This window comes from Phlebotomus argentipes, unplaced genomic scaffold, assembly GCF_947086385.1.
Source record: "Phlebotomus argentipes unplaced genomic scaffold, Phlebotomus argentipes genome assembly contig_6, whole genome shotgun sequence".
NCBI classification, from domain to species: Eukaryota; Metazoa; Arthropoda; class Insecta; order Diptera; family Psychodidae; genus Phlebotomus; species Phlebotomus argentipes.
This window is the reverse complement of record NW_026776145.1, coordinates 1165512-1179786: the sequence shown is the minus strand read 5'-3', so window position 1 is coordinate 1179786 and position 14275 is coordinate 1165512. Positions and strand designations below refer to the sequence as shown.

Below are 14275 nucleotides of genomic sequence, written 5' to 3'. Positions count from 1 at the left end.
ATGCGGAGAAGAAGAAGAATTATCCACGATCCTCAGCGCCGCGCTGCGGAGAAAATCACTTGTCAGAGTGTGAGAAATCAATAGAATTTTTTGGTGGTCGGAAAATTGTGAAAATTGTGTGAAAAATGGCTGATAATGAGCAAAAAGCTCTCCAATTGGTAGCTGAGGCTGAGAAGAAACTCAACTCGTCGAAGGGCTTCCTTGGATCGCTATTTGGGTGAGTTTTCTGTGGCGAACATTGGGTGGCCCCCCTCATCAACAAATGATGCTTTGTTGTAGCTTCTCCAGACATGTTTTTCCCTATTTTCTCAGTATTTTTCCACTCGATGATCAAATTCGGATCATCCAAGTGATTGAATAAACACCCATTCATAGACATATTTCGTCACAATGCAGTGAAAAGTGTTCAACACTGCAGTATAGATGTTCTGTGACTCATCCCAAAAATTTCATCACTCACAAATGTCCGGACAGTAATTGCGATGCATATCTTTGACAGAGGTGGCTCGAGTCGCGTGGAGGATGCAGTTGAGTGCTACCAGAGAGCGGCCAATATGTTTAAGATGGCCAAAAAGTGGTCCCAAGCCGGGAAAGCCTTCTGCGATGCGGCCAACCTGCACGCGAGGGCGGGCTCTCGTCACGACGCGGCGACGAACTACGTAGACGCCTCGAATTGCTACAAGAAGACTGACCCCAATGAGGCCGTCGCCTGCCTTCTCAAGTCCATCGATATCTACACAGACATGGGGCGCTTCACGATGGCAGCAAAGCTACACCAGAGCATTGCGGAGATGTTCGAGAACGAGGCGAATGATTTAGTGAGTAAAGAAGTCATTTCTATAAAGGGGATGCACAAATGGGCGCAAAGCAAGGTCGTTTGGAAAGAAAGTGACCTTACTGCAGATCAATTTAAAGAGAAGGCCTTATATAGTTTTTGGAATGCTAAGCGTTATACAATTCCTCTCGAGTTAATACGAAAATATTTATTCTTATTATAAAAATCCTTAAAATTAAAGTATAATTTACCAGTAAGGAAATCTTCACCTTCCTGCGACTGATGGATAACTCTTTAAATCTGAACTTAAAAAAAATTCTACTTACATAAACATTGGCCATGAAATTAAAGTCCCACGGTTTTTTCCAGCGACTTGTGACCCTCTCATTTAACCTCAGAGTTCAAAGTTGAATCAATACGGCGCGACAGAACTGCACTTGATACAAAAATGCCCAATGATTTTTTGATAATTCTGCCGAGTTTTCCGGTACAATATATGCATCTTTTTTTTTACCTTTTCAACAGCAACGAGCCATTCAGCACTACGAACAGGCGGCTGACTACTTCAAGGGTGAGGAATCTACCACCTCGGCCAATAAGTGTATGCTGAAAGTGGCTCAGTACGCTGCTCAGCTGGAGGATTATGAGAAGGCGATTCAGATCTATGAGCAAGTGGCCAGCTCATGTTTGGACAGCTCGCTGCTGAAGTACAGCGCGAAGGATTACTTCTTCCGTGCGGCTCTGTGTCATCTGAGCGTGGATCTGCTCAATGCGCAGCACGCATTGGAGAAGTACGCACAGCAGTATCCGGCATTCCAGGATTCGCGTGAATATAAGCTAGTTAAGGTGAGATTCATTGAAGCAAATGGAAGAGAGATTTCGCAATCTGAATGCTGTTCCTTTTCTTATCTCACCTTCAAGACGCTGTGTGAGCATCTCGAGGAGCAAAACATTGAGGGATTCACTGAAACGGTTAAGGACTACGATAGCATCTCGCGGCTCGATCAATGGTACACGACAATTCTCTTGAGGATCAAGAAGCAGGCTAACGATAATCCTGACTTGCGATAAATTGCGTGTGATGAAAATCACAACAGGTTCGTATTTATTTGCACAGAGATGAAAAAAATGGGGAAAAAACACAATTAATGAGTGACCGAAATATGATTTTGAGCCACGCATATTGTTTGCAAAAAAAAAGAAACGTTGATACAAGAGAAAAGTGATTGGACTCTGTCGGTCCAGTGCGTTTGCCTCATTTCCACTTTGTTATGAAGTTTTTGTACATTGTTTTGTTGAAGAACTACTTTTCTTTGTTATTCTATTTTATTTGCTCCTCAAGTTCCTGGATGATTTTGTTGAGGTGTTTTTCTGTTGCCACCTTGGTTGTTTTGGATTAATTGGTGACACACTATTGAAAGATATATCATCTTAGATTTGAGATTTCCACCGATGCCACATTGTGCATATAATGAAAAATATTCTCCTTGTATTCCTTCAATTGAAAATATTACACTCCAGACGTTTGTCATCGAGTGATTCAGCGAGAGTGAAAAATAGCGAGGGATTTACCATGAATCACTGCATTAAATCTGTTGAGAAGATCAAAAACAATTCCTTTTTTATCATAATTTATCGTCATTTTTAAATAAATATGGGTTCTATCAGTTACATTCTGTTGCCAGATGCCCGAGAAGTTGATGATCATAACATTGTTGCATGATTGGAAAGTGTTTCACATTTTTAAGAGTGAATGATCTCTGTTTCTGCGATGACAGACATCTTGGAGTAGTGAAATAGATTCGAGAAATATTAGCGGCGGTAAAGAGGAAACAAAACTACGATAACGATATTTGTTATTGAAAAAAAAACAAAAATTCTCAAGTGGATTGATGTAAAAGAATAATGTGCGTTTTTACTAAAGAGAAATTAAAGAAAAAAAAACATTAAATATTCGTCTCTAGTAAAGTTAATATTAAAAGAATAAAACAAAATGTCACTAATAAAGAAAAATATCAGTCAAAGGGCTTAGAAAAAAGACAACAAACTCACCAATTGAGTGGTAAAAAAAAACAATTATAACAAAAATGATATATATTCCATTAAAAATTTAGCATATAAATGATGAGATGCAAGAAAATATGGGGAAAAAACACGAAATTATGAATATCTATCAATTTAAAAGTTCTTTATAATCTTAAACCAAATATCTCACTCCTCAATTAATTAATAGAAGGAAAGTAAACATTAAATATTAGGCGCACTTCACGATATTTTATAAAGATTATAAACTTAGAATCTGTGCATTTTGACAAGAGGATTTAAATTGAAAAGATAGGTTGGAGACATAACAGTGAAATTGACTTAGCTATCATTTTAGATAAACATAATTAGTGAGTTTCGAGGTAAATCTCGTATTTTTCAAATTATCCATCAAATCATATGATTTTATTTTACTTTACATTCAATTGATACTTTTTTTTGTAGAAGTTCAACTTTGCAGTTTGAAAACAACATAATCCGTACGCAATGCAATATTTACATGATTATATGAGATATTTGAAGTATATTGAAAATGAAAAAAAACAAGGAATTCAAAAGAAATTATCAATATAACTCAAATTAACAATTTATGTATAATTATCAAAAAATATCTGTATAAATTTGAATTGTGTCTGATAGATTAAACATGGAAAGAAAAGTGACTATTATTGCTTTATATGTGTTATAAATTGCAATAAAGATACAGAAGAATATAGTGAAATTTTGATTTTCACTCCTTAGCCATTGAGCAAAAGAAAGGTTTGTCGTTTCGACAAATGCCAAGAAGGAGTTTATCAATGGGGAATTGTTTTTTCTTAGACTCTTCAGGATCTGCATTAATTCTAGTATCAGTGGATGAGACAGCATTTCCCGTAACCGATATACATGACAACTTTTACCACACAATCGAGTGGTTTTTTGCAAATCGCGTATTCAAGTCTCTCGATTCTGCGGATTCTGCGCTATTGTCCCACCGTCGCGGTTGGCGAGAGGCGATGAGAGCGAGAGAGCCGCCAGCGGCTGCCGTCTACCTGGTGGCTCGCAGTAGTAAAATGTGAATTGAGAGGGCAGGTGAAGTCCGCAATGAGCAATGGCTCAAGTGTGATTGAGAACATGGTTGGAAAGAGAAAAACTGGATTTACAGGCTTTTCATCGCCGACCAGAGGAAGTTGTCACGCGCCAAAAGCGCGCTCGTAGCTTCTGCTCTCGCGAGAGACTCTGTGGCCAGAGCATCGGAGCTCCGCTCGTCAGTTGAGCTGTGTTGTTCACTCTGGTAAGATATTTTTGGATCAGAGTGCAGGCGAGAGTTGTTCACACTTGTGTGGCTCTGATTAGTGGTGGCGAGCAGCTTCTGTGGGGAATATTCCGAGACCCTGTGTGGATTGGAAATGAATTCGCACTGGTGATTAGCAGTGAACGGTGATCCTAGTGCCAGTGTGTGAGGAAAGGAGGTCGGGTGGAAAAGTGATCTACGCACAAGACCAAGTGATTTTTCCTGTGAATTCATCTCAGCATTGGAGGCAGAGCTGTTGAGTGTGTGTGAAACAATGGATAAATTCCTAAGTGAGTTCCAATCATGCCTTGGTTTTCCCCTTCTACCTACGATCGGAGCCCAGTAAGCAATTCAGAAATCGTCTCATGAGCTCGGAAATTCCTCGAGACACTATACTGGATACTGCCTCGGCGTTATCTTGTGCTGAATTTAAATAAAAATTCACTTATTTGCTTATTGACTGCACACAAACACAAGTTGACCTTGTCGCTGACCGCTTCCATGCCATCTCTACGGCCCCGACAACTTGTTAAGGAACAGAGAAAAAATACACATTAATATTGTGAAAATCTCTCCGCCTCCCACCTAAGCGTTCAATTGTGTATTTTGGAAAATCCACACATCATTTCCCCGCGCGTGACCCAAAAAACGGCAAATTCTGGCCGTGGAAGCCGTGGCGCGATAGTGAAAATTGGGCTGACTTTTATGCCTGTCGCTCTTTAAAAAAAAGAGACTGTGGTTGGCAAAATAAAACATGACCTTTCGATGTCTCTTCGCACTGATTAACAAGATACGCGACTCTGGGGACTTCTTCTTTTTCCACTTTAATGGAATTTCCATGCGCAATAGTTCACCAATAATCCTTGATGGCCATTACATTGCGGCTTTACTGGGATTCGGCGTCATCAATTTATGTTTATTCTAGTCTTTCGGGTTATAACGTGAGATCAATACACTTGATGTACTTCCCCAAGTGATGATCACATAAAAATAGACACTCTTGAATCATCCATTTGCCGTGCTCAAATGGAAAACTTCAGAAAGTGATGTTTAATCACAATTCCAGCCTCAAATGGCGCCTGGCTGTTAACGCATTTGCAATATAAGCACATAGAACACGCGCAATATGTCGATGAGACACTTTTCAATGGGAAAAGTTCTTATCAATGACGCACCCTTTGCTCTGATTCTGGGAATCCCCTAAAAAATGCGCCATGCTTAAGCATTTTGCCCAAAGCTCGCCGCTCTTTAATGTGCGCCAATATAAGAAAGGCGAGTTTCTGGGATCTCTAAAAAAAACCACTCATCATAACTGTTCTCTGGCCTGGGTCTGGGTATAGGTGAATGCCTGACTAGAGTAGAATTAAATTCAAGACTTCTGAGAAAGCCTGTTGACTTATGAGGAAATCATCTTGCAGCTCTCAGCTTTTTTCTGGTCACTTTCGCGGGATTGGCCAGGCCGCAGGCGACACAGGGTATTCAAGTCCAGCAAGTGTCGGGCATCGAGATTCCCTCCAGTCAGCAGCAGAACTTTCAGCAGCAAACTTTTCAGCAACAGCAGGATGAGATTAGGGAGATTCTCCAGCAGCAGCAGCAGATAGCGCAACAGAAGCAGCAGAGCCAGATTCTGCAGAATCAACTCCAGCAGCAGCACATTCAGGTGAAGTATTGAGAACCTCTGCTGGCTTTTTGGTCAACTCATGTGTGCGTAGCGATAATTCAGAACGTGATGCTGAGTATTTATCGCTCTCTGGCGTAATAGCTCGGGAAATCCACAGTTTCGTCTTGTCTTTTGCCAAGACGTTTCAATCTGGAATGTCCGTTTTTTGCGTACTGAGAATTTCTCTACACAGAAACCGCAAAGACACTTTTTTATATCTCATTTTGTTTAATGTGTGTTCCAAAGGTGTGCCGGTAGCATTGATCTATTCGAGGAAAGCCGATGCTTTAACGATGTTTCTTTTTGCAATTATTACAGCAAGTTAACTCAAGACTGCCCTCGCTGCAGGAGATTCAACACGATGCTCCACAGACGAATCTGCTGCCAAATTCTTCGGGATTGGAGAAGGAAGTCCTGCGAGTGATCTCGCAAGGATCAGAGAATTTCGCACTGCAACTCTTCAAGGTACTGTCCATAATCGATTAATGAATTTTCCTATATCTTCTATACATAAATCTGAAATATCCTTTTGCAGGGAGTGCTGCAGGAGAATACAGCTCAAAATTACAACTTCATCATGTCGCCCTTCTCTGTGTGGTCTCTGATTGTGCTGTTGGTTGAGGGTTCGGCTGGAAGGACACTGAGCGAGATTGAGACGGTCCTGGGGCTTCCTCGGAACATCGCTTACGTGCGGGATGGCTACAGACAAATCCGAAATGCCTTGAAGTGAGAAAATACTGCATTTATCTAGATAAATCATAACCGATAACTTTTGCTGCAGTGTCAACACGAGTACAACGGAAATCTCCACGATTCATGTGATGTTCTCGGACAAGAATCGTCCAGTTTACCCGGACTTTGAAAGGACTGTTCTAAATTTCTACATGACTGATGTGTCTCCCGTGGATTACCTGAATCCACCGGAAACTGCACAGAAAATCAACGGTTACGTGGCAAGAGCCACCCAAGGACGCATTAATCAGATACTCAAGAGAGGTGATCTCATGGATGCTAACATGATCCTCATCTCGGCGATCTTCTTCAGGGGACAGTGGAAGGTATGACAGATGGGAAGGCAAATAATTTGCATTAGTTTGTGATAGATTAAGCGAAAATTCGTTCTTACAGACTCCCTTCAATGTCTCCCAAACTACCGAAGAGTCCTTCTACGATGAATTCGGAAAGGCTCAGGGGAAAGTGAATATGATGTTCCAGCGAGGAAGCTTCCCCTACACGGCTATCGCTGAACTGGACGCTCATATTCTGGAGCTGCCGTATGGCAATCTCAATAGACTCAGCATGATCATTCTTCTGCCACGAAAGGGTACTCCTCTGAACCAAGTGGTGGAAAAGTTGGCCAATGTTCGACTCCAGCGAGTCTACGACGAACTGAAGAAGGCTGCTGATGAGTACGAAGACGACGAAGTTGAGGTTTATCTGCCTAGATTTAAGATCACCGCCGATTTCGTCCTAAACGGAGTTCTTGAGAAGGTAAATAACTTACATAACATCTTCTGTCACTGACAAATTTAACGACTAATTATTAATTTTGCAGATGGGCTTACTAGACCTCTTCAGTCCGACAAATGCAAACCTCTCGAAGATCACCAACAGCCAAATATACCTCTCGCGACTCATTCACAAAGCGACAATAGAGGTGAACGAGGAAGGAACTGTAGCATCAGCCGTCACAGGTATTTCTAGCTCAAGCCAACAACATTTCCAAGAATCCATTAACATGTAAATTTCGCACAATAGCTGGCGTTTTCGCCAACAAAGCCACGCCGCCACGCTTCTATGCAAATCGACCGTTTGCATATCTCATCGTGGACAAAACGACAAATGTTCTACTGTTTTGCGGGCAAGTCAAGAATCCCAACACTTTCTACTTCTAAATGATGTACATTTAACAAGTGATAAAATGTATTTTTCACATTAAAATTTGTATTGAAATTTTTTTAACACAAACTTTTGTGACTCATTAACTTGCTTTCAGTGCGAAATTACAGATTTTGGTGTGACAAAAATATACCTCTCGTGATATTTACAAGTAAGTGTGAACAATAAATTTGCTTTTTATTGGAATGTGTTGAAAAGAACAGACAAAAAATGCTTAAAAGTTCTATTGTGATTGCAAAAAATTACTGAACTTCCGGAAAATCTTGTATCTGGTGTTGTGGAAGCCGTTGAAATTCAAATGCTTGTATTTGAGGAAATCCTCGATCACCAAATCGATCTCAGCAGCACCGTGAAGATTAATTGAGGTTTTTGTATCTCAGATGAGAGAATCATTTAGTCTAGAATTAGGAACAGTTCTGTTTAGATCATAAATGAAATCCAAATTCATGAAATCTAATATGACGGAATTGTCCATATTGTTCGTAGATCGTTCCTCAGACATTCTGAACTAACTCGGCATACTTTTATCGGGTTTCTGGATAAAGTGCTGTCAAAGTCACAAGTTTGATTTGTTATTGTTTGCGTTTGTTTTCGCAAAAAGTGGAAATCTTGTATTTCTTGTGCATTGTTATCAATTTTTGATATGACGACAAATAGGAATGCGGACGTGCAAAATCCCCTGTATGGCCAGCTGGTCGTGGGTCCTCCGGGATCAGGGAAGACGACGTACTGCGAGCGGATGCTGAAGTTCCTCCAGCAGCTGGGCAGGAGGGCTGAAGTGGTGAATCTGGACCCAGCCAACGACAGCATGGACTACCAGGCGAGCATTGACATCATGAAGCTGATCACAGTGGAGGATGCCATGGATCACCTGGAGCTGGGCCCCAACGGTGCCCTGATTTACAGCATGGAATACCTGGAGACGAACTTTGACTGGCTAGTGAAGCAGATCCGCGCCTCGAAGAGCAACTACTTCATCTTCGATTGTCCTGGACAGGTGGAGCTGTACACCCATCACGATTCCATGACGCGAATGTTCGCGAAGCTGGAACAGATGGGCTACCATCTGTGCGTGGTTCATCTCGTGGATTCTCACTACTGCTCCGAGCCCAGTAAGTTCATCTCAACGCTCTTCCTCTCGCTCAACACGATGCTCCAAATGGCGCTGCCGCAAGTGAATGTGCTCAGCAAGGCTGACCTGCTGAGACAATTCGAGTCAAAGTTAGCCTTCGGGATGGATTTTTACACGGAAGTCCTGAATCTCGAGTACCTGTTGGAGGCTCTGGATGAAACGCCTGGCATGGGGAAGTATGGGAAGCTGAATGCGGCTATCGTGTCCCTCATTGAGTCTTACAGCCTCGTGTCCTTTCACCTGCTGGACGCCAACAAGACTGAGAGTCTCCTGCGACTCAAGAACGCCATCGACAAGGCCAACGGATATGTCTACGCTGCCGGAGAGGAGGTGAGCATCAATTCCCTCCTGGCCTGTGCTGTGGGAGCGGAAACAGAGAACGAAAGGATAGAGAAAGGAATAGAACCATATTTGCCCTCATAATAAATCTCTGTGAATTTTTTAAGATAATAATGTTTGTTTAGAATTGGCGCTTTTTGGATACATTTGAATTTGACTGTCGGCGATTTCGTGAATAAAAATTAGGTTTGTGTCTCGGTTAAGCAAAACATTTATTTTGGACAAAATGGAAACGAATGATAGGAAAATTTCTGGTCTCGAAGACTTTTTAATAGTTTTCTGAATCGGTATCCCTTCGTATCCACCATGTGATTTTCTGTGAATATTTTTGTGGTTTTGAACATATCAATTAGTTTAAACTCAGCCCACTCAGCCTTAGCAGTTTTTGGCCTCGGTATGGGTTTTATTATCTATTTATTATCAATTTCATAAGGCGATCAACGCGATGAAACAACATCAAATGCATTAAATGAGGAAATTTCAAGAAAAATGACTTGCATCCTTGCATGGAAATTACACAGATTTTTACAGTGGTGGGAAAAACAATAGAACAAATACAAAATTTAAACAGTTTTTTTTTTAAGTTTCTGATTTGTAAATAAGAAATTCTTTCACTTTAAGTGTGATCGGTGTGTTATAATGAAAAATCATTAGAGTAATAAGAATTTTTGTTCACAAAATTTTTCCAAGTTCGCCTCCAGTGTGTTAGACATTGTATGTAATTGCGTGCATCTTAATCTAGTGCTTAATCATATACCTAATATAATGTAATAATTACACATTTGCATGCTTGAGAGACATTTAAAAGGCCTCTGGAGTGCTTTCAAGTCATTTGAATGATTTCAAGTGAGTGAAAATGTTTTCCAAAGTGCTTCTTATGGTTTTAGTCTCTTCCTTGACTGTTTGCATTCCTTGTGGTGCAAAACTAGAGATTCCTGAGGAACTGAGAGAAGGTGCACGGCTTCTGCATGAACACTGCGTGGCTCAGACGAACGTGGACGAATCTCTGATTTTAGCCAGTGTTAACGGATATCTTCCGGATGATCGCACTCTCCAGTGCTATATCGACTGTCTCTTCCGGACGACGGGATTGATTGACGAGGGTGGCCATATAATGTTAGAGGAAGTTGCTCATCTCCTTCCGACAGAGGGAAAGGAAATCATTCAAGCTGTAACAGCGAAATGCAGGACGATTCGTGTGTTTAAGCTTTTAGAATGAATTTTTCTACAAGCCATTCTAAAATTTGTTGTTTTCTTTTCAGATGGCAAAGATGAATGTGAAACGGCTTATTTAACTGTAAAATGCTATTTTGAAGCTGATCCTACACATTCCATGCTAATTTGAGGAGTTCCAAAGTAAGGTCAATGTTCCTGAATAGTCAAAGTTAGTTCAAATCCCTGTAAAAGAACGAATAGCAGAATAAAATTGAAATGTTTCAAATTCTTTTAGTTAATTAAATTTGTAATTATTCGTCTTTCTGTGGTTTTCTGTGAGGTCTTTAATATTGCACCAAGAGTACAAAAGAGCGTCTGATAAAATTATACAGCAATCAAATAAGACAATTTAGAATTCGCGCCTTTTCGCGCCAGTGGTCAATTGACTGTCGGCGGGTTGGCCTTTCCTGGCTGTCAGCAGTCGAGCTTAGTTGGTCGGTGAGAAGCGACGAGTGTGCTGAAAAAGATATCAAAATAACTCCATAAATAGGCCACAAAATTGTCGAGAAACCATACAGGGAGTTACGAGAGTGTGTGAATTCGTCGCGAGAGAATGTCTTACTCCAGCAGTGAGTGTCCTTCTGTGTGAAAATTGGGGTGAAAAGGTGGACGCCGGCCAGCAAGTCAGAGAGCGCATTTCCTCCGGAATTTACCGCTATTTGGGTCTCTGCGGCCCCTTTTTCACGCTCTCGCGCCCAATTGAGCGTGAAAACGGGGCCAGGCGAGCCGAATTGGCGCGCCGTTGAGCCATTTGTGGGGCGATCTGGCCCCAAGACTGACAACACCCCATATATGGGCATAATCTTGTCTGACGGTGATTCATGGCCTTTCGGTCGGTCGGGTCGTCACCTCGCTCGACGCTCCCCTACGCTTGAGGGACTCTGACTTGCGGCCGGCTGTGGACTTCTGGTCAGTAATCTGTCTCTCTCTTCCGCCGGCAGAGTTCATCTATGCCACACTGCCCAGGACCCAGAGAGGTCAGCCCATCGTCCTGGGCGGCGATCCGAAGGGGAAGAACTTCCTCTACACGAACGGCAACTCGGTGATCATCAGGAACATCGAGGTGAGCGCAGAGTGTGTTATTTTGGAGCGGCCGGCTTGTCCGGGATTCTCCGACTGAGGATTGCGAGATCGCGATATAAATATACGCCAACGCGTGCTCTTTAATTATAGAATCCTGCCATCGCCGACATCTATACGGAACACTCATGTGCTGTGAATGTGGCGAAATACTCGCCAAGCGGCTTCTACATCGCCTCGGGAGGTGAGTTTCTGCCCAAGAAATCTCCGCAATTCTCAGGATTCTACCATTTAAAAGCTTTTGTGGCTCTCATTTCGCTCGCTGGCACTGAAATTCAGGGTGGAATAACATTTCACGTTCCAGATAAAATTGCCATTTGCAATCTTATCTACAATTTAATTTTTTTTTTTTGGCCATTCAATGTGTGGATTTGATATTTTATCGAGCAAGAATGTGACGATGTCTTCGTCACACAGGTTATATGAATTTATTATCCTCAAACCCTGCCTATTTGATTCCTATATGAACTAGAGGTGAATTTGGACAATGAGACGACTAAGTTCTGCTCTGCTTTTGCAGATCAATCTGGGAAGATTCGCATCTGGGACACGGTAAACAAGGAACATATCCTGAAGAATGAGTTTCAACCGATCGGCGGGCCGATCAAGGACATCTCCTGGTCACCGGACAACCAGCGCATCGTGATTGTGGGTGAGGGTCGCGAGAGATTCGGACATGTGTTCATGGCTGAGACGGGAACGTCCGTTGGTGAGATCAGTGGCCAGTCGAAGCCGATCAACTCTTGTGACTTCCGTCCGAGTCGCCCATTCAGGATTGTCACGGGCAGTGAGGACAACACGATTGCCGTGTTCGAGGGACCTCCGTTCAAGTTCAAGATGACCAAGCAGGAGCACACGAGATTCGTTCAGGCCGTCCGCTACTCGCCGAGTGGCAGTCACTTCGCTTCCGCGGGCTTCGACGGCAAGGTGTTCCTGTATGATGGGCAGTCGTCGGACTTTGTGGCTGAGTTCGGGAGTCCAGCGCACAAGGGTGGCGTCTATGCTGTAGCGTGGAAAGGTGACGGAAGTCAATTGCTGACGTGTTCGGGAGATAAAACATGTCGTCTGTGGGACGTGTCCACGCAACAATTAATCTCTGAATTCCCGATGGGAACAACTGTGGACGATCAGCAGGTGTCGTGCCTCTGGCAGGGAGATCACCTCCTGACCGTGTCTCTGTCGGGTTTCATCAACTACTTGGACGTGAACAATCCCACGAAACCGCTGAGAGTGGTGAAGGGTCACAACAAACCAATCACTGTCTTGACGCTGAGTGAGGATCGCAGCACGATTTACACGGGCAGTCATGATGGTGCGATTACCAATTGGAATTCTGGGAACGGCGTGAATGATCGCGTTGGCGGAATGGGGCATGGAAATCAAGTGAATGGTATCAAACCATTGGGAGAAGATGTCTACTCTTGTGGTATTGACGACACTCTCAGGCAGATTAATGTAGAGGGAAACACTTACACGGATGTCGCGGTGAAGCTCAACTGCCAGCCGAGGGGCTTGGATGTGCTCAAGGAGCAGAACATGGTGATTGTGCCCTGTGTCAAGGAAATCACTGTCGTTCAGGTAGCTTTGTAACGATGCTTGTTTGATGTATCTTTAAGACTGATTGTGGCTTTTCCTCCAGGACAACCGCAAAGTCTCTACTCTTCCCATCAAGTATGAGTCCAGCTCTCTGGCCGTCAATCCGGAAACCCTTGAAGTGGCCGTCGGTGGGGATGACAGCAAGGTTCACGTGTACTCACTGGCCGGCACCAATTTGGAGCACAAGCTCGACTTGGATCATCTCGGTCCAGTGACTGATTGCGTGTACTCGCCGGATCACAAGTACTTGGTGGCCTGCGATGCCAACCGGAAGGTCATTCTCTATGGTTTGCCAGAATACAAAGTGAGTATATTTCATCTATTATTACCACTGCATGTTGTCTTCACTGGGTGATTCTATGATATACTCTCTCGCACCTATGAGATTTATGTGTGGCAGATATGTTTTGAAAAATATGCTTTTTGACCCAAATTTATGTCGCTTCAAATGTTCAGGGCAATTAATTTTCATTTATGTTAATGCTTACACGTATGTATATATAATTGTTTTACACTTTATTACTATACCTATATCATTTCTATTTTTAATGCCATGTCTTGTCTTGCATTTTTTATTATGGCTTTTTAAATGGCTCTGAAAATCTGTGTATGATTTCACAGAATTGATAGCGTACGAGTGAAATGCATTACTATCTCGCTTATCTTATTCCACGTCTAATTATTTTGTGGTGTCTGTGCTTTTTTCATGCTAACACTCACCGGTTAATGGTTTTATTTTGATAAAGATTGTAAGTATACCTGTAGTTTTATTAGGTGTTAAAGACTGTTAGGAAAATTTTATACTTGATGATTTTATCTCTATTTTAGCCACCACATAACAAGGAATGGGGCTTCCACAATGCTCGTGTCAATTGCGTGTCTTGGTCACCGAATTCTCTCCTTGTGGCCAGTGGTTCTCTCGATACCACAATCATCATTTGGTCTGTCACCAATCCGGCCAAACACACCATTATCAAGAGTATGATGGGACACTTTATTTAAATGTTTTAAGCATGGCTCAAGGCTCTTCTCTTTTCAGACGCCCATCCGCAGTCACAAATCACTCGCCTCGTGTGGCTAGATAATGAAACTGTGATCTCAACTGGTCAGGATTGCAATACAAAAGTGTGGCATGTGGACGCTATCTAGACTGGAAGAGCATCATATCTCTGCGTTGGAGAAAAACTGAGAGAGATGAGCAAATAAACGACATAGAAATTTCTAAAGAAATGCATGAAAAATACCAAGTTAACGATGGTAAAA

The 14275-nt window shown here is 42.4% G+C and overlaps 4 protein-coding genes across 5 annotated transcripts; all 4 read left to right on the top strand.

Moving 5' to 3' along the window:
- Nucleotides 1-21: 21 nt before the first annotated feature.
- Nucleotides 22-3539, top strand: LOC132260004 (alpha-soluble NSF attachment protein). Of its 2 annotated transcripts, XM_059757905.1 has the most exons (5): nt 22-217; nt 500-818; nt 1301-1621; nt 1697-1872; nt 3263-3539. In XM_059757905.1, the coding sequence occupies exons 1-4, from the start codon at nt 126-128 to the stop codon at nt 1844-1846; spliced, it is 882 nt and encodes a 293-aa protein (XP_059613888.1). In that variant the 5' UTR covers nt 22-125; the 3' UTR covers nt 1847-1872; nt 3263-3539. The 2 variants fall into 2 exon arrangements, with proteins under 2 accessions (XP_059613888.1, XP_059613880.1); XM_059757897.1 differs by having other exon boundaries at nt 39-217; nt 1697-3539.
- A 570-nt stretch (nt 3540-4109) lies between these two features.
- On the top strand, nt 4110-7711 carry LOC132259865 (serine protease inhibitor 77Ba). The gene is made up of 8 exons (XM_059757669.1): nt 4110-4381; nt 5510-5751; nt 6070-6216; nt 6287-6477; nt 6533-6809; nt 6880-7242; nt 7307-7445; nt 7510-7711. Exons 1-8 carry the CDS (start codon nt 4366-4368, stop codon nt 7644-7646), a joined length of 1512 nt encoding a protein of 503 aa, XP_059613652.1. The 5' UTR covers nt 4110-4365; the 3' UTR covers nt 7647-7711.
- Nucleotides 7712-7931: 220 nt separating this feature from the next.
- LOC132259882 (GPN-loop GTPase 2) lies at nt 7932-10520 on the top strand. Its single transcript, XM_059757694.1, has 2 exons — nt 7932-9112; nt 10384-10520. The coding sequence occupies exons 1-2, from the start codon at nt 8294-8296 to the stop codon at nt 10414-10416; spliced, it is 852 nt and encodes a 283-aa protein (XP_059613677.1). The 5' UTR covers nt 7932-8293; the 3' UTR covers nt 10417-10520.
- Nucleotides 10521-10731: 211 nt separating this feature from the next.
- On the top strand, nt 10732-14171 carry LOC132259856 (actin-interacting protein 1). The gene is made up of 7 exons (XM_059757657.1): nt 10732-10905; nt 11278-11399; nt 11510-11600; nt 11937-12994; nt 13056-13316; nt 13841-13991; nt 14052-14171. The coding sequence occupies exons 1-7, from the start codon at nt 10890-10892 to the stop codon at nt 14159-14161; spliced, it is 1809 nt and encodes a 602-aa protein (XP_059613640.1). The 5' UTR covers nt 10732-10889; the 3' UTR covers nt 14162-14171.
- The last annotated feature ends 104 nt before the right edge of the window (nt 14172-14275 follow it).

What these genes read in the sequence shown, in the direction of transcription:
- LOC132259856 (XM_059757657.1), top strand. An exon ending in CTTCTACATCGCCTCGGGAG is followed by an intron (nt 11,601 to 11,936) that starts GTGAGTTTCTGC and finishes CTGCTTTTGCAG; the next exon opens with ATCAATCTGGGAAGATTCGC. An exon ending in ATGGTTTGCCAGAATACAAA is followed by an intron (nt 13,317 to 13,840) that starts GTGAGTATATTT and finishes TCTCTATTTTAG; the next exon opens with CCACCACATAACAAGGAATG.
- LOC132259865 (XM_059757669.1), top strand. An exon ending in TCTTCAGGGGACAGTGGAAG is followed by an intron (nt 6,810 to 6,879) that starts GTATGACAGATG and finishes TCGTTCTTACAG; the next exon opens with ACTCCCTTCAATGTCTCCCA. An exon ending in TAAACGGAGTTCTTGAGAAG is followed by an intron (nt 7,243 to 7,306) that starts GTAAATAACTTA and finishes TTAATTTTGCAG; the next exon opens with ATGGGCTTACTAGACCTCTT.
- LOC132259882 (XM_059757694.1), top strand. Translation starts at nt 8,294, where the DNA reads ATGACGACAAATAGGAATGCGGACGTGCAAAATCCCCTGTATGGCCAG. An exon ending in TCTACGCTGCCGGAGAGGAG is followed by an intron (nt 9,113 to 10,383) that starts GTGAGCATCAAT and finishes TTTTCTTTTCAG; the next exon opens with ATGGCAAAGATGAATGTGAA.
- LOC132260004 (XM_059757905.1), top strand. Translation starts at nt 126, where the DNA reads ATGGCTGATAATGAGCAAAAAGCTCTCCAATTGGTAGCTGAGGCTGAG. An exon ending in AGAACGAGGCGAATGATTTA is followed by an intron (nt 819 to 1,300) that starts GTGAGTAAAGAA and finishes CCTTTTCAACAG; the next exon opens with CAACGAGCCATTCAGCACTA. An exon ending in GTGAATATAAGCTAGTTAAG is followed by an intron (nt 1,622 to 1,696) that starts GTGAGATTCATT and finishes CTCACCTTCAAG; the next exon opens with ACGCTGTGTGAGCATCTCGA.